General features: G+C 40.2%; 1 protein-coding gene across 3 annotated transcripts in view; it reads left to right on the top strand.

The window, feature by feature from the left end:
• Positions 1-22,604, top strand: part of LDLRAD4 (low density lipoprotein receptor class A domain containing 4) — a 308,015-nt gene that overhangs the window by 135,685 nt on the left and 149,726 nt on the right. For all 3 annotated transcript variants that reach the window (XM_073678983.1, XM_073678979.1, XM_073678984.1), the window contains one exon: positions 19,136-19,270. In XM_073678983.1, coding sequence (XP_073535084.1) covers positions 19,202-19,270 — 69 coding nt within the window. In that variant the 5' untranslated portion in view covers positions 19,136-19,201. The remainder of the gene's footprint in view (positions 1-19,135; positions 19,271-22,604) is intronic.

The following is a 22,604-nucleotide window of genomic DNA, read 5'->3' as shown; positions in this document are numbered from 1 at the left end:
GTTCTCTGTGGAATTTTCTAAGATGTTGCACTCGGATTGTAGAGCTGCTTTGATTCTCCTGTTCATCTCCAATATTTATCGGTGTCTCATGCATCATGTATGGTAAAAGATGCGTGTGTGTGTGTCACTGCTCCCAGGACTAAGACAAAACCGCAAAAAAACTGCAGAGTGTTCGGGCGCTCTTTTTTGCTTTTTATCTAGATGTAATTGCATATTCGCGTGTAGCGCTGTGCTTGGCACTGCAGCGCACCACTAATTACTTGAATGGGCTGCCGCGTTTCCTTTTTTGAATTGTAGCAGTGCCATCCTCGGTTTGTCTCAATGGCATAGTCTAATAAAATGAGAACGGTCCTATTAAAGATTGTTAATGAAAATACTATCTTGTAAGGATGGATCCTCTAGTAAGATATTCAAGTAAGATGGTAACATGTCCTACCATTTAAATAAGAATCAAAATGGCCAAAATTTAGCAAGATCAGTCTGAGGCTGTCTTTAAAGTGAGGGAAAAAAAGGGCAGGCAGCTTCAGACTGGTCATGTTTCTAAATGTTATTGTGAAAAGTGTAAACGGATCCTAAAGGACTAGCTCAAACTTCTGGGTTGCGGGATCACACAACTTTCCTTGGCCGCTTAGTGAAAGCGTGAGATTTTGCGATAACTTGTGAGATCTCGCACTTTCCCTTTGAGACTGGTCCACAGAAGGATGTGGGATCTCGCTCTGCATGCAAGGATCTAACTAGTAATTTCAGGCCGGTCTTCTGCTCGAAAGTTGGGCTCTTTGGGGAATTTTAAAAAAAGGTTTTTCAAAATATGTACTTGTCAAAACTGCTCACAAGGACACCCAATGTCCCAATCTGAGGCTCCCTTATATCTTATATTTAACGAAATATAAGGGGCCACCCTGTGCTCGAGATGAGTAGAACAGTTGCAGTATAGTACTTCACTCACATTAACATTAAACCCTTTTTTAATCAGAACTGTAACTGCAAATTAGAAAGCAACTTGTTGCAGGCAGGTCTCTCGCAAGTTGGCTAATGGCTCCCCCACAATCCTACTCTAGGCCTATTGAAGGCTACTCCCTTCCACAGCTTACTCGCCTTTTTTTGTAGGTAGACAATAAGGCACACTGAGTAATGCTATGTGATTTTATGGTCTTGTCCAAATGGTTACCGGTCTAGCTACAAGTTGAATACGTGCATGCATATCTGTAAGAACATGGGCTGGCTTCAGGTTTCCTGATCTGAGCAGGACAGCTTCATATGTTTGAGGATTTGATGCTTGGGCCAGTCCAAGCATTGCTCTGATGACTTGCACGGACATCTGCATGAGCACTTGCCCTTATTGTATGGATCTTATTAGAATTTGGGTCTTTATGTCTTAGGCGATTCATCATATTGTGAGATGTTAAAACATTTTCCACTACTTAAACAAACTCTTCTCATTTCTCATGTTTGACCCAATTAAAATATAATCTTCTATACTCTCATCCTGCGCCATTCCAACAGTGACACTAGTGTTCCCGGAGCCCACTTGAGGTTGTCATGTAAATCCTTCGCCTAATCAGCACTGACGTCACGGTCCATTGCCTTCGGATAAATCCAACATAAAACTGAAGTGAAAGCAGCCACAGCCCTTACTTTCTATTCTAAGGCGGGGACTCTGAAGCCAACTATTACATGAGGTGTTGTCACACCTGGAACTGCATCTGAAGTGAGAATAAATGTTCATATTTTAACGAGGCAAAGCATGAGTAATAAAAAAGGGTTGTCCTAATGGTGGATACCCCCATCAACAATTTTAAGTGTATATTCCATAAAAAGATTAGGCAAAAGGTCCACAAGACATGGGAGATTAATACACATTTCGAACCTTTGAACTTGCTGGCTCTTGGTCATAACTAGTTATTGTGGGAGAAAGATTGTAGTTTCATAGTATCCGTTATGAGTGTGGGTCATTAACTGTATGTATTCCAGATTGGAACACATTCCACTAGCATTTGAAAAATACTAAAAAAGATCAAAACATGTGCCAAAATATATGCCAATAGCTTGGTGCTTAAGCCTTTTTTTTTTTTTTTTTTTTCTTGCTACCTACCTGTGGCTGTGTCATTCTTTGCCAACAGAGTGGTCAGACAGGTGCTGATGGTGATTTGACTGTCTCTGCTGACATCATGTTGACAGAGTAGTGGTTTCTTTCTGCTGTCGACTGGGCTTGAGTTCTGGTATCATACTGATTAATAGCAGACTTCTCTAGCTATGCTGCGAGAACCCGCCTGTCAATCAGAATATTGTCAGCCCCGCCCTGTCAACAGAACAGAGTGAAAAAGAAAGCCACTGCGCTGTCAACATGACCTCAGGAGAGGCCTGTGCTGGCAATACTGCGCCGGGCACAACAGACAAGTAGGTAGCAAATCCCTACCTGTTAGTGCTTAGGCACTTGTATAGAAAAAATTCCACGTTTTGTCTCCGTGTAAACCTGTTATACTCTCCTCCTATTCCAGCTATCGGCACTCGCGTTCCCAGGGCTCGCAAGCAGTTATGACACTTGAGCCCTGCGCCCAGTCATCGCTGGCGCCACTGTACCTGCCTTTGGATTATACTTAATCAAGAGTGGAGACCTGCAGCTGGCCACTCTCTTCCTTTTAATTTCCGAAGGCAGGGACAGTGACGCCAGAGCTGATTAAGCACGGAGCTCAAGCGCAATAACTGCACGTGAGCCTCAGGAACGCGTGTGCCTTCACTGCTGGAACAGCGCCGACATGGGAGGGGAGTAACTGTTTTTATTCTCACTGAGGCAAACCTTCAGATTGGGAAGGGGTTGTCGAAGTAGTGGACAGCCCCTTTAAATACATGCTGGGAATATCTTGAAGTATTGGATGTAATCCAACTAGTAGTGTTTTTCTATTAACAATGTGGCTAGTGTTTAGCAGCGTGTTTTATAGGTGTGAACATTGCTAGAGAAAACAGGACATGGCCCTGAATGTATGCTAATCAGATTGTTCGCAGAATATATCACGTGTAGTCTGTATAGTGATCAGTGAAATGACGACAAAATGCGAGATGTCGATTTTGCTATTTTCATCTATATATTGTGTGAATAATGCCAAATTAAACCATATAAATGACTTTAGTTTATCTTGAAAGTATTAGATGTGTGTAAATTTGCACATCCGTTTATTAATGCGTCTGAATGGTACTGTAGAGGTTTTACTAATGTGCATGATACAAAAATTTTTTTCCCTTTTTCTCATGCTTTCCCTTTCTGCTCTCCTCCATCCTTTTTTTTTTTTTTTTTTCTTTTGAAAATAAATAAATTGGTGATGCAATAAATGAGGTGTGAATGCTTGATTTAATTGCAAGGCACGTAGATTTACTGTGGCGTGAAAGTGTTTGCCCCCTTCCAGATTTCTTTATTCTTTTGCATGTTTCACACACAAATGTTTCAGATCACATAAATTAATATTAAAAACACAAGTTAGCGCAAAATGCACTTTTTAAATGAAGGTATTTAAGTGGAAAAAATCAAAACCTACAGGGCCCCTGAAAAGTGTTTTGCCCCCTAAACCTAATAACTAGTTGGGGCACCCTTAGCAGCAACAACTGTAATCAAGCGTTTGCGATAACTGGTAATGAGTCTCTTACAACACTCTAGAGCAGGGGTCTCAAACTCGGCTGGGTATATGGGCCGCACATGGAAAAAATTTGAATTTGGGGGGCCGCATTCTTTGTTCAATGTGACATTTTTAGTGATACCATTTTTTTTGTATACACCTTTTGAACATTTTTGCAGTGTTTATTTTTTTATGGCTTGGGTCGTTATGGATGTGGCGATAATAAACGTGCACTTTTTTGTGTTTACTTTAGTTTACATATAAAACAGCATTTTTAGTGCCCAATATTTTTCATGCTTTATTTTATTTTTTATTTTTTTTACAATTTTATTTCCCCCAATTGGCCACATACAGTAATATTGTCTTACAATTAGCATCATATAGTAATAATGGAAAACATCTTGTAGTAATGTGCCCCATCCAGGTCCCCATCCTGTGGCTATGTGCCCCATCCAGGTCCCCATCCTGTGGCAACGTTCCCCATCCTGGTGCCCATCTTGTACTAATGTGCCCCATCCAGGTCCCCATCTTGGGGCTATGTGCCCCATCCAGGTCCCCATCCTGTGGCAATGTGCCCCATCCAGGTCCCCATCTTGTGGCAATGTGCCCCATCCAGGTCCCCATCTTGTGGCAATGTGCCCCATCCAGGTCCCCATCTTGTGGCTATGTGCCCCATCCAGGTCCCCATCTTGTGGCTATGTGCCCCATCCAGGTCCCCATCTTGTGGCTATGTGCCCCATCCAGGTCCCCATCTTGTGGCTATGTGCCCCATCCAGGTCCCCATCTTGAGGCTCTGTGCCCCATCCAGGTCCCCATCTTGAGGCTCTGTGCCCCATCAAGGTCCCCATCCTGTGGCTATGTGCCCCATCCAGGTCCCCTCTTGTGGCTATGTGCCCCATCCAGGTCCCCTCTTGTGGCTATGTGCCCCATCCAGGTCCCCTCTTGTGGCTATGTGCCCCATCCAGGTCCCCATCCTGTGGCTATGTGCCCCATCCAGGTCCCCATCCTGTGGCTATGTGCCCCATCCAGGTCCCCATCCTGTGGCTATGTGCCCCATCCAGGTCCCCATCCTGTGGCTATGTGCCCCATCCAGGTCCCCATCCTGTGGCTATGTGCCCCATCCAGGTCCCCATCCTGTGGCTATGTGCCCCATCCAGGTCCCCATCCTGTGGCTATGTGCCCCATCCAGGTCCCCATCCTGTGGCTATGTGCCCCATCCAGGTCCCCATCCTGTGGCTATGTGCCCCATCCAGGTCCCCATCCTGTGGCTCTGTGCCCCCTGTGCTGTTCTTCACACACATAAAATAGAAAAAAAAAAATATTATTCTCACCTGTCCTCCGTTCCCTCGGCGGCCTTCCTGCAGATGTGGCCCGCAGGCACCACAGAGTCCGACCCCTTGACTATCCCGACCTGGTCCAGGAGGAGCCGCCGACAGCAGCGCTGCATTGCCGCACAGAGACTGTCTCCCAGCACTGCATTTCCAATGCCAGCCGCCGGCCAATCAGAGGCCAGCAGCTGACATCTGCATATGGCAATGACGTCATACTCGCTGCGCCGACACGCAGATATCAGCTGCTGGCCTCTGATTGGCCAGCGGCTGGCATTGGAAATGCAGTGCTGGGAAACAGTCTCTGTGTGGCAATTCAGCGCTGCTGTCGGCGGCTCCTCCTGGACCAGGTCGGGATCGTCAAGGGGTCTGTGCCTGCGGGCCGCATAAAGCAGCCTCAGGGGCCGCATGCGGCCCGCGGGCCGCGTGTTTGAGACCCCTGCTCTAGAGGAATTTAGGCCACTCTTTGCAAAATTATTGTAATTCTGCTACATTTGGATGGCTTTTTTAAAGTCCTGCCACAGCATCTCAATCAGATTAAGGTCAGGACTTTGACTAGGCTACTCGAAGGTCCTAATTTTTGTTTTTCTTAAGCCATTCAGAGGTGGACTTGCTGGGGTATTTTGTGACCTCTTGGATGAGTGGTCACATCTCTCTTGTGGTAATTTGGTTGGCTGGCCACTTCTGGGAAGGTTCACCACTGTTCCATGTTTTTGCCATTTGGGGTTAATGAATCTCACTGTGGTTTGCTGGAGTCCCATAGCTTTAGGAATGGCTTTATAACCTTTTCCCGACTGATAGATCTGTTACTTTGTTTCTCATTTGTTCCTGAATTTCTTTGGATGGCAGCATGATGTCTAGCTTTTGAAGATTTTTTGGTTTACTTCACTTTGTCAGGCAGGTTCTATTTAAGTGATTTCTTGATGGAGTTGAAATTGAATGTTGCTTCCCAAAGATGTGATAAACCACAGTTAATTTGTTTTAAGGGGGGAATCACTTTTTTTCTTACAGGGCCCTGTATTTTGGGTTTCTATTTCCCTTAATAAAGACCTTTGTTTAAAAACTGCATTTTGTGTTTACTTGTGTTTATCTTTGTCTAATTAAATCTTTTGAACTGTACAATTTTTAAGTGTGACAAACATACAAAAGAATAATAAATTAGAAATTGGGGTAAACACTCACACCACTGTACGTGTGAGGTTATTAAAAGACGGAAAAAAATGCAAGATGTAAATTGCAGAAATGCAGAATATGGAATGTGAATGGTGGTGAATTTTAAATGTAAAAATAGCCATGGAAAATAACATGTAGAATTGATGAAACAATTGCTTACTGGTCCATGTATCTGTGGTTATGTGGACCTTGCCACTGCTGGCGTTGCACAGTGCACACCTGATTTTGTCCACAGCATTTTTGGGCAAGGATTGCTTGCTTAGAAAAGTAGTGGTAACTGGGAAGCATGTTCTGTAAGACAGCCACCACCATCAGTTTTTAAAACGGTCTGTCTCCACCAGCCATAATGGCAGTATTTCAAATGCCAAGAATTTTTAAATATTGTCATGCGGGACCATGGCTCGTGGGCGAGTAAGGGGGTACTTTCTCTCTACAGTGTTTGGGGATGGACAGCTGAACGCTTCCATGGGACTATATGGAGATTCTTGGTGACACAGCTGGTGCTGTCACATCCTCTTTTCTGTGAGCCAGGTGGCTCTGTTGATTTGGGAGATTGGGAGCCGGAGGAAGAGACTGAGACCGCAGCAGGAGAAGCCTCAGATCTTTCCTGTTTTATTCAGGTGTACTACACTGCAACTCGTGCTTTAAATTCAGATGCCTCGTCATGCAGTTGGTGCTCAGGTTCAGAACATTTATGCCTCGATTGAGGCTCTGACTGCACAACGTGCAAACCACATGTCTCTTGTTGGCACATTGGCTGAAGAAATGCCATGCCAGGGAGCTCCTTAAAGCTGGTTTTGGTGTGCTCATTTTGTTGGCGTGGTGTGCAATAGCAGATGACTTACTGGCTATGGGCCGGCCGCTGTGCTTTTGCACCCTGCTCCCTCTTTTGCTGTATAGTTGGGGCAGCGTGACAACCTACTCTTCCTCCTAACTGCCCACGTCACTCCAATGGCCTTCACTCCATGTGGGGTTGAGGACCTAATCGCCCTCTGCATCATTTTCCACCCAGTCACTCCTATCCCCCTTGCTTGTCTGCACACTACAGAAATAAGCAGTTGTTGGCACCTGCATTTCATCAGAGATGTGCTGCGGTTGTCTGCTGACCATGTGCACTAACCCTATCATGTACTCATCCTCCAACTTAGCAAGTGGTTGGGCATCAGTGCACTCAATCTTTCACTTGGGGGGCAAGGCCAGGTAGATGAACCTTGGAACACCAGATAGTGGCCTCATCAAAAAACAGAAGTGACTTCTGCATGACTTGAGACTCAGACTGGTTGGGTGAATTGCAAGGGGGTGAGGTGGAAGCCAGATGCCCATGGTCCGCAGGTGCCAGCTGTGCACTTTCAGCTGGTGACCAGTAAGATATTGCAAAGTAACTAAAGGCACATCAAGCCATCCAATCGAAAACCACCTTGACGTGTTCTCACCTCACCATTTGCGCAACGGTACTCTGCCCTACGAATTAATGCAGAACGTCCTGTCGCCTGCGTGCACCAGAGGAAGGTGTTTCATTTGGGCACTTAAAAGCCACAGAACGACCACGTCCTCTACCTGCAGCATCTGCACCACCACATCCCCGATTTGATGCTCTTTTTTTTTTTTTTTTTCCCCCACCTCCAAAGTGCGCAGTTGAGGCTCTTTGGCAGAGTACACGCACAGAACCAAACACTGTCCCTTACTCGAGTTGTGTCCTGTCCCTACTCTAATCAGCAGAATGGCGGTGACATCTGTGATCCGGCATTTACATGTGCCGGATCAGGTTGTGCGCAAGCCAATACTTGGCATGACTGTGATGGCTCCGAAAGTGCCTACAGCCTAAAAACTTGTTTGGCTGTGCTGCAGCTGTTCAATTTTTTTTTTTTTTTCTGCACCAAACCTAAACAGAACTGACGTCCGGAAAAGTCCATGTTCAGAGTTGGGTACAGGACACCAGGTGAACTTTACAGTTTGGTTTCGCTCATCCCTGCTCAATATATGTACGGGAGTTTTCATATTGAGTCCATTATGACACGTATCTAATTTAAATATCCAGAGTGCTTCTCTATTGAAAAGTAACCATTGCCAGTCAACACGTCTGAGTGGTTTGTGCATCTTTTCTATTGTGGAAACTTTTTACTTTTTAATTGAGTGGTATCTCCAAGATTGTAAATCTGAAAAAATGTTTAGAAACGCTAGAGGGTTTAAAAGTGGATTTCTTTGGAATTGTCCCACATGTTTCTTTTTTATGTAACTGTGTGCAAGGTGCTTGTGGTACAACCTACATATTGTAGACCGTGGTGTCCAGGAGACAACAGACTGCATAAGTGGTTCTACAGTCAAGTTTATACGAAAGGTTTCTTGAGTGTATAGAAGCCACAGCTTGTGTAATGAATGTAAAAATATAAGCTGCATTTGAAAACTATTTTAATAGCCAGTTATTAGATTTTTTTGCAGTGGCAGGCGGACGCTAGGCTGTCAATAGTTGTGGCTCCATGAACCATAATACTGCAACCGGTGTCCAGTAATTGTTTCAATGTATCATCTACTTATAGCATCAGCATAGACGGGGCCTCTCCATTAAACACACAGCTTGTTCAGTATCTTGTGGAAAAGGTAATCTTGTTTTCTGGTGTTTGGTTTGGAAGAGGTGAGGTAATCCTCCCTGGTTTGTGTCTGCCTTCCTTTTGACTATTTGTTATATCCCTGTAGGATAGCGCCACGGTCCATGAGCTGTTTGATAGTAATACATTCCATTTCATAGTCAGTGTAGCTTGTGCGTCTTGCGCTGTTAAATTCGCCCACTGGGAGATTTCATGTGTTTGGTGTAGTTGCTCTTGGCATGTAATATAACATTGCCTGTGATAAGGTTTTTTTATGAAGCTTGTAAGTGACATTAACCCCTTCAACATAGCACGTAGATGTATGTCATATGTAGTCTCTGCCTTTTGATGTGGGCTCACGCCATGCCCGCATCTTTCCAGGCAGATGATGGTTGATTTAATCGGCTGTCATGTGCCTTAACAGCCGCAGGTTGAGTGGAGCTCCGCCTGCAACTTGTAACCTGTTAACTCCCACTATCAATCTGACAGAAGCATTTAACACCTGCCAGCAGGAGGGCGCATCAGTCCACGTGTCAGTTGGCGTGCCTGTGATGTGATCGTGGGGTGCCAATGGGTTGCAGAAGACCTCAGTGTGTAAGATCTCAGTGCTTGTCATGACTATCCTCCTGTGAAAGCAGGCGTTCATAGGAGATTGAGTTTAGCTATGCACAGCAGTGCTAATGCACTGCTATGTATAGCACAAGCTAGCAGATTGTAGCATCAAGATCCCTAAAGGGATTGGTAAATACAGTAAAAAAGTGGGAACGATTAAATGAGAAAATAAACAAGTTCAGATTCCCCCCCCCCCCCCTTTATCCAGTTATAAATAAAGCACACATTTGGTGCCACTGTATTCTTAAAGGTCCAAACTATAAAAAGATAATTGAATTTCTGATTGGATTAAATTTAAGCTTTTTTTTTTGTCTGCAATGTTGCAATAAAATGTGACTATAACATCGTATATACACCAAAGTGTTATCTGTAGAAAAGTCAGGGCACAAAAAAAGTTGTTAAATAGCCCCATATCCTGAAATTTGAAAGCGTCTAAGGTTTTTTTTTTTTTCTGTCACCAATTTCCGAGATCCATTACGAATGTCTCAATTTTTTTTTACCCCTGTAAATAAACAAAAAACTGTTCGTTTCTGCCTAATCGTACTGACCTGTAGAATCATATTGCCAGGTCACTTTTACCGTGGTGCACATGGTAAATAACCCCCCCCCCCCCCCGACACTTAAATCTCTCTAAATTGTGATATTGCACTTTTTTTTTTGCAATTTCGACACTTAATTCCCCCCACCCCCATTTCCAGTGCATCACATGATAAAATGTATGATGTCATTCAAAATTACAACTTATCACGCAAAAAAAAAAACAAGCTTACATATGGATATATTGACAGAAAAGTAAAGTCATGGCTCTTGAAAGAAGGGGAGGAAAAACTAACTGAAAAGTGCCCAGAGGTGAAGGGGTTAAGAGCACCTTATTTTTAATATTTGATCTGAATCGTGGTAGAGTTCTACTTTTGGGTCATACTTTTTGGTGGTCGATACCAGATAAAAATTTTGAAAACGTAAATATGAGCAAGGAGCATTTTTTAGTTTTTAACATACAAGTAGGTACATGGTTTTAATATTCTACTACAGATGAAAGCAGGTGAAAGTGATCACTGCCAGCAGCATGCAGCAAAACCTTCTCTCCAGTCAGCTGAAGCCAATGTACAACTCTATATAGAGTTTCTTTCATCATCCTGACATTATTAAACTTGTTAAATGAGGTTGCTGGTGAATGTAGTTGCCACTTCTGTGATTCTAGGGAATGTTCTGAAACTGTTAGCGTATTAAAAGCTGCGTGATTTGTAGTGCATGGAAAATCCTCAAATGGTTGAATGTTTAATTCAGTAGAACAGGGGTTTTAAAAATGACATTTTTTTTTTTTTTGCTACATCCACAAATCTATATTTACATGGAGATGTCCCAACTGATGCTACTGCACTTTTTATACAGTAGATGAACTAGCTCTAGCTTATTTTTTACCACTATAAAATTTAATAAAACAAAGTAGAGGTATAGTCTCGTTACGCTAACTTCCAACCTGTAGGATTTGGTGATCCACCGCTGATCTCTACATTTTCCTGGATTCGGTAAGCCAAAAACTGATCCATTACAAATGAAAAAAAAAACTGGCTAATTAACTAACTAATCCATTTTCCATAGACATTGATGTTAAAAAAAAAAAAAAAAAAAAACATACAGCAGAGATCATTAATTTAAAAACAGACTAATGTGTGCTCAACTTTTTTCCCATCGGATTGCTGCTGGACTTGTGAATATAACCTTAAAAAAATTGCAACTAGTTTTTTTTTTTTTAAAACCGTAGTCTATGGTAAATAAAGCCGTTAAATAACCATCCTTTTTTTTTTTTTTTTTTCATTGAAAAGGATCTTTTTTTTTTTACTTAATCTGTTTCAAATAGAAGAAACTGATCCGTTTTCCATAGACTTCAATGTTGAAAAAAACAACAAAAAAACAAACTGTATCCAGCTGCAATCAGCTTTGGTTAGTTTTCTTACCCTGACAAAAATTTGTCTGCAAAACTTTTTTTTTTTTTTTTGTGTACGAGCTGATTACTACTTTATCCATTCTAACGGCTGATTATTGGACATGTGAACTTAGCCTAGAAGTTTTTAGCAGATTGCATAAGCTTCACATTAAATGAGAGCAAGTTGTTTAAACTCTCATTGACCTCCAGTACACTACCTTTTCACAGCATTGGACAAAAAGTAAATGGCGCCCTCTAATAAGTGAAAATGCAGTAGGTGTTTGCTTTATACTCGTCCTGGTAAAAAGTCTTTATACAGGTCTGTTAGTAGAAAATGAAGTTAAATCGCTCAGTATATGGTGTTGCTAAAGCAAATTATTTTTTTTAAATCTAGTTTAGTGTGCAAAAGAAATGCCATATAAATCTGGTAATGCCATTAATCATTCAATCCTGTAAAGAAGCCTGACTTATTAATTATACTGCATGGTGAATGGCATAAACACATTTCCTGAATAGCTGGGCTTTGTTCTTGCTGCAAGTAAAAAAATATCTTGTATACTAATATCATAGTTGATGCAATTTTAATTCTATAGTATTGATGTAGCTCTTTTTTTGCCCCACTTGTCTTTTATTGTGTTTTAATTTAATTGCATATTTATCTGATTGGCGGTTCCATCAATTTGATATTAGCTATAGCTTATATAAAGGAAAGTGACGAAATCAGCCAGTACCAGGCTAGATTGTGAAATGTGTAGGTCAGTCATCCTCATGTGGATTAGTTTATTTGCAATGGAGTTTATAGTGTTTAATTCACAATAAATTTGAAGTTTTAAATTATTTTTTCATCTGGACTACAAGTGAGCGGTTAATGGTTTTACTCTCCCTATAGCCCCTGACTGTTTTTCTAGAATACTACATACAACTGGTATCACTGTAATTGTATGGACCCAAAGAATAAAGCAATCATCACTTGTACTGCACGGTGAAAGGGATATAAAAAATAAATGTTTGTTCTTGAACTGCTGCAAATTATTCCTCATAAATGGAAATTGCTTCTTCAGAGAGGAAGAGGACTAGAACTCTAGCGCCACCGATGGAAAGTAGCAATCCTAAAATTCAGTATCGACTCTCTAACAAGCCTTGTCACATTACTTAAAATTAAAGCCATAACCAAAATTTCTATTTGCAGACAGTGTTTTGTGGTACTACCCCTCCTCACCTTGACATGTCACTCTTTGCAAGGAGAAACATTATCCCTTGTATCCTCTTAAATAGCAAATATCTACATGGAGTACTTGTGTCAGGGTTTTCATCTAAATACTCCCAAAAATGTGATTCAGATGAACTCCCGATTGAAAAATGAACTGTAAGCAGACAGGCGTTTTATAATCCCATTTGGCTTTTGTTCTGATTTTGTCAGGAGTTTATCTTTTTGCGCGTTTTCAGTGCACAAGAGTATTACTAACCACACTTTTGTGCATGCTTAAAATATTGGACTCCATCTGGCATCTGTTTTGGTAGTGACCCATGTTTCCATCTGCCTCATACTGCGTGTCCCTGTCTGAGTGTTTTTTGGGAGATTGCAACCCCGAAGTTAAATGCTCAGAGTAGAGCACTGGCCAAATGTGAAATTGCTTTGAAGGCTAATCAAAAAGCTAATAAACCCAAAACTCTACCATTAAAAACTTCAACTCATCCAGGGGAAAAAAAACTTGTCCCCACTCAAGTCTGCCATCAGAAAAATAAAGGTTTCCACTTTACTGATGGCTCAAAGGCTCTGAAAAATTAGTGCTGCTTACCGCGTCCCCAACTTTCTCACACTAAATCCAACAACCCTTTTCTGACATGGTCAGTAATAGTACGTCCTTGTGCCCTGGTCCTATTGGGCCATGGACGTACTAATACGCAGAATGCGATCGCGCATTCAAGCGGTGCGGGCCGATCGCCGCCGGGTGTCAGCTGTGACAATGTGCCAAGAGTGGTCCCGCGCTGCTCCCTGCGCATTAACCCCTGAAATGCTGCAATCTAAGTCGATCGCAGCATTCCGGTGGCAAGGGGAGGTAAGCACAGATACTTAACTCTTCATCGGCGTCCTACTGTCTGTGCGGGCTCCCGGTGCTTGTGATGATGACATTCGGGTCACCAGACAGTAGGAAGTTAGGTAGACCGTGTTCAGTGTGCGGTCTACCTAACTTGTGTGCACAGGGCTACAACCTGCATAGCATAGAAATGCTACTGCAGCATTTCTATGCTATACAGGCGATCTGGGTGAAAAAAATTAAAGTCCCATAGTGGGACAAAGTGTAAAAGTAAAAAAAATTATATATATATATTTATATATATTATATTTATTATATTATATTATATATATTATATTATATTATATATATTATATTATATTATATATATTATATTATATTATATATATTATATTATATTTATATATATTATATTATATTATATTATATTTATATATATATATTATATTATATTTATATATATATATATTATATTATATTTATATATATATATATATATTATATTATATTTATATATATATATATTATATTATATTTATATATATATATATTATATTATATTTATATATATATATATATTATATTATATTTATATATATATAATATATATATATATTCAGACCAAAAGTTTGGACACACCTCATTTAAAGATTTTTCTATATTTTCATGACTGAAAATTGTACATTCACATTGAAGGCATCAAAACTATGAATTAACACATGTGGAATTATATACTTAACAAAAAAGTGTGAAAGAACTGAAAATATGTCTTATATTCTAGGTTCTTCAAAGTAGCCACCTTTTGCTTTGACTGCTTTGCACACTCTTGGCATTCTCTTGATGAGCTTCAAGAGGTAGTCATCGGAAATGGTTTTCACTTCACAGGTGTGCCCTGTCAGGTTTAATAAGTGGGATTTCTTGTCTTATAAATGGGGTTGGGACCATCAGTTGTGTTGTGCAGAAGTCTGGTGGATACACAGCTGATAATCCTACTGAATAGACTGTTGGCTGCTTTTTTCTTGCCATAATACAAATTCTAAGTAAAGAAAAACGAGTGGTCATCATTACTTTAAGAAATGAAGGTCAGTCAGTCTGAAAAATTGGGCAAACTTTGAAAGTGTCCCCAAGTGCAATTGCAAAAACCATCAAGCGCTACAAAGAAACTGGCTCACATGAGGACTGCCCCAGGAAAGGAAGACCAAGAGTCACCTCTGCTTCTGAGGATAAGTTTAGCTGCTAGGAAACCACTGCTAAGGACAGGCAACAAGCAGAAGAGACTTGTTTGGGCTAAAGAACACAAGGAATGGACATTAGACCAGTGGAAATCTGTGCTTTTGTCTGAGGAGTCCAAATTTGAGATCATTGGTTCCAACCACTGTGTCTTTGTGCGACGCAGAAAAGGTGAACGGATGGACTCTACATGCCTGGTTCCCACCGTGAAGCATGGAGGAGGAGGTGTGATGGTGTGGGGGTGCTTTGCTGGTGACACTGTTGGGGATTTATTCAAAATTGAAGGCATACTGAACCAGCATGGCTACCACAGCATCTTGCAGCGGCATGCTATTCCATCCGGTTTGCGTTTAGTTGGACCATCATTTATTTTTCAACAGGACAATGACCCCAAACACACCTCCAGGGTGTGTAAGGGCTATTTGACCAAGAAGGGGAGTGATGGGGTGCTACGCCAGATGACCTGGCCTCCACAGTCACCAGACCTGAACCCAATCGAGATGGTTTGGGGTGAGCTGGACCGCAGAGTGAAGGCAAAAGGGCCAACAAGTGCTAAGCATCTCTGGGAACTCCTTCAAGATTGTTGGAAGACCATTACCGGTGACTACCTCTTGAAGCTCATCAAGAGAATGCCAAGAGTGTGCATAGCAGTCATCAAAGCAAAAGGTGGCTACTTTGAAGAACCTAGAATGACATATATTTTCAGTTGTTTCACACTTTTTTTAAGTATATAATTCCACATGTTAATTCATAGTTTTGATGCCTTCAGTGTGAATGTACAATTTTATATATAGCGCAGCAGCACTCCATTATGGCCAAAATACATAGACAATAAAAACGTTTGATTTTATACTGTTATTACTCAATGAACTATACTTACAAAAAACGGAGGTTCTTAGCACATAAATTGGCCAATTCATGTGTGCCCATCAACCATTGCAAGGTGACCTCCCATCTGATGGGTACTACTCTGCCTACATGCCTCTCTTGGGCTACAAGCCTATAACTCTGGACAGAACATGTCACTTCTGGGCTGAAACACCTACAGTTTAAATGGGCTGGTAGAATAGAATATACATCACCTGCTGGTTAAAATAAAACAAGTTCACACATTTGATATTGCCGTGACTGGAACGACCTGACCTATAAAACTGTCCCACTAGTTAACCCCTTTAGTGAACACGTTAAAAAAAAATAAACAAAGCAAAAAATGATGCTTTATCATACCGCGAAGCAAAAAATGGAATAAAACGTGATCAAAAAGACTAATGTAAATAAAAATTGTACCGCTAAATACGTCATCTTGTGCCGCAAAAAACAAGCCGCCATACGGCTACATCAGCTGAAAAATAAGTTATAGCTCTCAGAATAAAGCTATGCAAAAATATTTTTTCTATAAAATAGCTTTTATTGTGTAAAAGTGCCAAAATACAAAAAACTATATAAATGTGGTACCGCTGTAAACATACTGACCCGAAGAATAAAGCCGCCTTATCAATTTTACCACATGCAGAGCGGCATAAAAAAAAAACAAGCAATTCCTGAATTGTTGGTTTTTGTTTATTCTGCCTCTCAAAAATCAGAATAGAAAGCGATCAAAAAATTTCACATGCCTGAAAATGGCACCAATAACAACGTCAACTCGTCCCACAAACAAGCTGTCACATGACTATCAGCTGAAATATGGGAAAATTATAGCTCAAAATATGACGATGCAAAAACTATTTTTTGCAAAAAAGTCTTTTAGTGTATGACAGCTGTCAATCATAAAAACCTGATATGAATCTGGCCTCGCTGTAATCGCAAGAATAGTTGTCTAATTACTTATACCGCACGAGGAAAGGCGTTAAAAATAAACGCTAGGGTTACGGTTGTGCTTTTTTCATTGGATGCTTGGGTATGCACCGAGTATTACGGGTGCTCGAGTGACATGCTTGAGTCTCCACTCCACATGCTTCGTGGCCAAAAAAAACATTGTGGGGATTGCCTGCCATGCACGAGCTATCCCTGCATGTTTTTTTGGGGTGTCCCTAACAACTGTGAAACATGCGGGGCGGGGACTCAAGCTTCCGCTATACATGGTGCATACCGGAGTACCCGATGCAAACTCAAGTAGCGAGCACTTGCGCTCAAGACTAATGACAGCTTATTCAATATGATGACCTAATGTTATCAATTTGTCATACCTCTGAGTTCAAAATGTTCACTATACCCCTTTATAAAATCCTTGAGGGGTCTAGTTTCTAAAATGGGGTCACTTGTGGGGGGTTTCCACTATTAAGGCCCATCAGGGGCTCCACAAACGCAACATGTTGTCCGCTAATTATTCAAGCAAATTTTACATTCAAAAGATCAAATGGCGCTTCTTCCCTTCTGAACCCTACCACCTAAAACAGTGGTTTTCCCCCATATATATGGGGCATTGGCGTGCTCAGGAGAATTTGCACAACAAATTTTGGAGTCCATTTTTTTCCTTTTACCCTTGCAAAAATAAAAAAATGAAAGTCTAAAGTAACATTTTTGTGAAAAAAAAGTTGTTGTTTTTTCTTCCACATTCCAAAACTTCCTGTGAAGCACCTGAAGGGTTAATAAACTTGAATGAATGTGGTTTTGAGCACCTTGAGTGCAGTTTTTAGAATGGTGTCACTTTTGGGTATATTCTGTCATAAAGGCCCCTCAAAGTGACTTCAAATGTGATGAGGTCCCTAAAGAAAAAAAAAAAATGGTTTTGTAAATTTTGTTAGAAAAATACGAAATCGCTGGTCAACCCTTATAGCTTCCTAACAAAAAAAAAATTGGGCTCCAAAATTGTGCTGATGTAAAGTAGACATGTGGGAAATGTTGTTAACTATTTTGTGTGACATAGCTCTGATTTAAGGGCATGAAAATTCAAAGTTTGAAAATTGTGAAATTTTCTAAATTTTTGCCAAATTTTTGATTTATTTATTTTTTCAAAAACGCAAGTCATATCGAAGAAATTTTTACCACTATCATGAAGTACAATGTGTCACGAAAAAACAGTCTCCGAAACAGTGGGATCCGTTAAAGCATTCCAGTGTTATTACTTCATAAAGTGACAGTGTTCAGAATTGTAAATATTGGACTGGTCATGAACGTGCAAACCACCCTCTGGTGTAAAGGGGTTAAAGGAGCTGCACTCCTAAAACAATGTGCGCACACTCACTGTATGCGTGCTCACACACCAACACCAGGGACAGTATACTGTGCTGCAATATTTGCCACTTTAACACTGCTACATCCATTCCATACTTTTCTTAAAATTTTTTTATTCTGTTTACTTTTTTTAATCAATTCTTAACTTCAAGAGCTGCACAGGAATTAAATGCAAACATTGTTGCTAAAATCTAAACAACCTTGCAAAATAAAGATTTGGAAAATGATTAAGTAAAGGCATATAAATAAATTTAATTTTAATTAACTTTTTTTTTTTTTTTTTTTATACTATATTGATTAAGGGTATAAACAGTCAAAAGAAAACCATAAAATCTCAGGACTTTGTCAAAGCATTCAAAGTTTAATACTATACATGTACAGTACCCTGCATGACAATCTTCTGCCATCTAAATCCATATCACAGCTGCTTGTGTGGTTTTACATCATTGTTAGCGGTCATCTAGTAGCTATCAACAGTACTGCACTCCTCTCAAGAGCTGAGACACAAGCGAAGATCTGTTTTATTGCTTGCTGTTGACAGCTCAGTCATGTGAAACTGAAATACTAGTATGTTGATGCATATGGCAGAGATTAATCTTTTGCCATATGCATCAGCATGGCAACGTTTGCAGTTTAACATCAGCTGCAGGCAACAAAGCTTAGCTTGTTTCAGATCTGCTGTGCCTAGTTTTTAAAAACTCCAATGTGGACAAGTGCAGGACAGTTGAGCTCTGTGAGAAACCCATCAACAATGATGTAAAAAAGCGGTACTGATGTAGATGGCAGAAAATAAACGACCAGGCAGTGTATTCTAAAGGTAGAATACACTCTAAGCTGGAGGTAGAACAGAGCTTTGCTGGCTGGAAGCTAGCTGAGATACTCCACTGTTTTTGACCAGAAGCTTTGCAACTATGACACAACTGGTTTTAAAAGGCAACTAGAGGATGCATAGAGCCCGAAGGAACATCTTTTGGGAGGTTATATGTAGAAAATAAGGCAGATTTAATAATTAGTCATATTGGCACAAATAAGTGACTATGTACACCATAAGACCACACACTGATTTTGGGAATAACCCTTTAAAAATATATACGGTAACATGTCTATTTAGTAAATACGCCCCATTAAAAAAAAAATATTTTCTGTTCTCTACATTTTGCCACCCTTCTATTATTCCCACTAGAAATGTATGATCAAATTGGCAAATAAGTATTAACAGTAAGGGGTGTGTCGAGCATTCGCTCCATTCAAGACAGGATTTGGTAGATCAGTGTTCCCGAGTTCCAAAGATGTGTTCTTAAAATTACTGGGCTCTCAGAATCCTTAGGATAACTTAATATTTTAAGAATAACCCTTTAAATTCTCAAAGTAGTTTAATAACAAATATGGTAAATGTAAGGTGTCGCTTAGAATTTTTTTGCTTATGAATGTGTTTTTGTTTTTTTTTTTTCTTCTCCAGAGTGCAAATTTACCTGCACCAGTGGCAAATGTTTATATCTTGGATCGCTGATTTGTAACCAGCTCAATGATTGTGGTGATAACAGTGATGAAGAAAACTGCCCGACGGAACACCCTCCACCAGGGATATTTACCTGTAAGTAGCTGCCTGAGCAGCTTTACCCTATGCCTTTTTGTGATTACTTAATTATTTTTTTTGCCTTTGGTCAAAAAATAATTTACGTATTGGCAATTAAATTAATGTGTTTTTACAGCCAAGATCACCTTTCTTTGTGTAACCAGTAAGCTTTGCATTTTTGCTAATGTTTATGGACCTGTTTCTCTATCAGAGGAGTCTTCCGCTACTTTATTGATCTACGCTTATGTTTGTCAATATCAGATTGGAGGTAAAACACCTAGAACAGCCACCGATTTTAGCTTTTATCAGTTCCGCATATAATCTGTTTATAGAGCAGTACATCACTGATCCTTCCCCCTCTTTAGTGACCACTCCCAGGTAATGTAGACTAGCTCCTATTCAAGTTGTTAACAGCAGATTAGTGGGGTTGCTGGTTGTAAAACGCTTCCATTTTAATATTGATGACCCATCTTAAAGCTTGATTATAAATATCATAGTAGTGGAAAAAATCTTTAACCTCTTAATGCAAAATGGCATGCTTGTATCTTAGCCCTGGGGACACATATTGTGAAGAAGGCTCAGGCACTAAGTTGTCTCCACATGCCGTAAAAGCCAGCTGTATAAATATTAGCATCTCTCTGCCAGAGCAGAGTTGTTATAGCTGCTGTTAACCATTTGAATGCTGCTAGCAATCTGACAGCATCATTTAAGTTAAGCAGTTGCTAATGCACGGTTTTCCGTCAGCCCCCACCCAGTGAGTACAGTTTGTAACCACCCCCTACAATGCCTCGATGACTGGAAGTCAGCAGTTGCAGTGAGAAACGTAATTTTCTCCCTGTAGCTGTTGCTCCAGTCAGCTAAAAGATTTAAATGCTATTTACCTACGGATTGCTTGTATATCTGCAGGTGCATGGCACTTCTGGACACGACAGGTTACCTTTTTAAGTGTCTTTTTGCCAATCCAGTCATAAGAGCTCTTCTGGTTGGGCATCAATGATCTACACTGGCTTTACATATTTAGCCTGGTTTCCTAAATCTGTGAAACATGGATTGTGCTCGAATTCAAAGATGTGGCCAATTGTCAGGTCTCCTGACCAGAGTTAACTGAATTATAGACATATATGAAGTCCATGGCTCAGGTCAAGCGGCTGGTCATAGTCTTTGTATGGCTGGTGATTTCCATACACAAGTGATCTCCTGACCTGAACTTAGCTGTCTCAAATTGGCTCATCAGACTATTGAGGTGGGGTTAGGAGACTTGTAGTTGGTCTAAAAATCACATGCCATACAAGGACTATGAAAATTAAGTGTATAGCCAGTTTTATGTGACTTGATGTGTACACAAATTCTAAAACTTGATTCTTTAAGGCTTGCTTATTAAAAAATCTCAGGTGAGGTGGCATCTAAAGAGAAAAAGCAGCATGACAATCTAAAATAGTCCAAGAAAAGACAGACCTTAAAAGGAACCTGGCAAACCCAGAAGTGCCATTTTCCTAATTTAATAGAAAACAAAATCAGGTAACTTGTCACTGACATTTGGTACATAGTTGCCTAGTTAGTATAGTTGAAAGACCTGTCCGTCAAGTTCAACTGAGGGATGGGAGATGAGGGTAAAGTACCGTTCAACCATATTGCAGAAGCTAGAAGCGCAAAGGTTTCTGTCATGATCTCAAGTGTCGATCAAATGGACCAAACATTCAGAACAAGAATCGTACTAATTTTACATAGATTTTTTTGAGAAAATAAGCCCTTTTTGAAACCATGAACTGTGGCCAGCCCATGAGGTAGACTATTCCACAGATTAATGGGTCTTATGGTAAAGAATCCTTTTCTCCTCTGGTGATTGAACCTTTCTCCAGGCAGAGGGAGGGCACCCCTGTCTTCTTGAGGTGATTTTACATGATCTTGCTTTTGACTGTACTTTTTGTATGGGCCATTTTTGTACTTGTACAAGTTAATTCTTCTCTTCTGTAGACTATAATAATCGTAATTCACTTAATCTTTTGTGAAACGAAGATTCTCCATGCTGAATATAACTTTTTGGGCTCTTTAATAACTCCAGTTCTTTCTAAGAACTTGTGACCTGTTTTGGATTTTTGTTTTGTAGCTAAAGACTTCTACAATATATTGGGTTGTCTACAACTTTTGTAGGCTGTTCTTTCACCTTGGTTTGACTGTCAGATTTTTGTGGCTATATCACTGTATGTGACCTTCTAAGCTTCAATGAAGAAGCCTTGTGACCTTTAAAGCCTAGTACTGTGCTGTATGTTTACTAGTGGGGTGAAATGATTTATGCATTTGTGCCAGTATTTTGTGTATAGTGTCAAAAATAGTTGCTTGTCCAAAAATTCACTGTTGTGTCAGTGTCAATTTTTTTAATTTAAGTCTTTTGTGTGCAAATCTTCATTGGTTGGATGTTTAACAGTTTTGTCTGTGAAATCCAATTTCGTCAACTTGACTTTCCTCCAGTTACATTTTCTATTAAGACCCCATCGCTCATAGGTGCTTTAAGTTGCCGGATATGGAAGTTTTTTTTGTTTTTTTTTCCAAGGAATTGAGCGGATTAATGTGTTGCAGTTTCCTTTTGCAGCAATTTGAAAAGTAAAAAATCTGGAACATTAATCCTTGGTTTCCCCTGTAATTTATCTGTTGCGCACTTGCCATGTAATGTGTATGGCCATATCCATACAATCAAAATTTGATCAAATTAAAGAAATCAGAATGTTTAATCTCCACTCAAATTCATTCTCTGATCCTAACTGATTACTGACACTCAAACATAACATGACCTTTAAGGTAGGTTCACACAAGCATATTAAAAATAGTTACGGCTTTCCTTCAGAAAAGCGGACGATTTTTCTTTTCACATGTCATCCGTGTGCAGTCTGTATGCAATCCGTATTTTTTTTTACAGCAGCACCTGAACATCTACAGTTTCCTATGTTACAGAATTGCAATTTAGCCAAAAAAAATAATTTCTATATTGTATCTGTATAGCTTTGGATTCCCCTTCCTTGTTGAATAACACTGGTCCAGGTGCTGTCCATTTTTTTTGTTTTTTTTTCCATGGACAGCACTCAAAGTGAAAATAGTCGTGAGCCGTAAACTGGAAATGATCAAGCATAAAATGACAATTATATGAAATTGTTGCATACTATGGAACACACTTGTATCTCAAGGCAGAACACAGTGGCTGCTCATCAGATATAGAAGTGTTATCTGGTGTACCTGAAGATACCATAAAGAAGAAAAAGGCTTTATAGAAATGTCTCCAAGATGAAGGATTACTCATTGGAAAATTATCAAAGGAGCACTGTCAGAGCATCACTTAGACAGCGGGATTAAAAGGTGG

Source organism: Phyllobates terribilis, unplaced genomic scaffold, assembly GCF_046119375.1.
Source record: "Phyllobates terribilis strain yellow unplaced genomic scaffold, ASM4611937v1 Scaffold_4__5_contigs__length_816908805, whole genome shotgun sequence".
Lineage (NCBI taxonomy): Eukaryota > Metazoa > Chordata > Amphibia > Anura > Dendrobatidae > Phyllobates > Phyllobates terribilis.
This window is presented reverse-complemented; position numbering and strand designations above follow the sequence as displayed.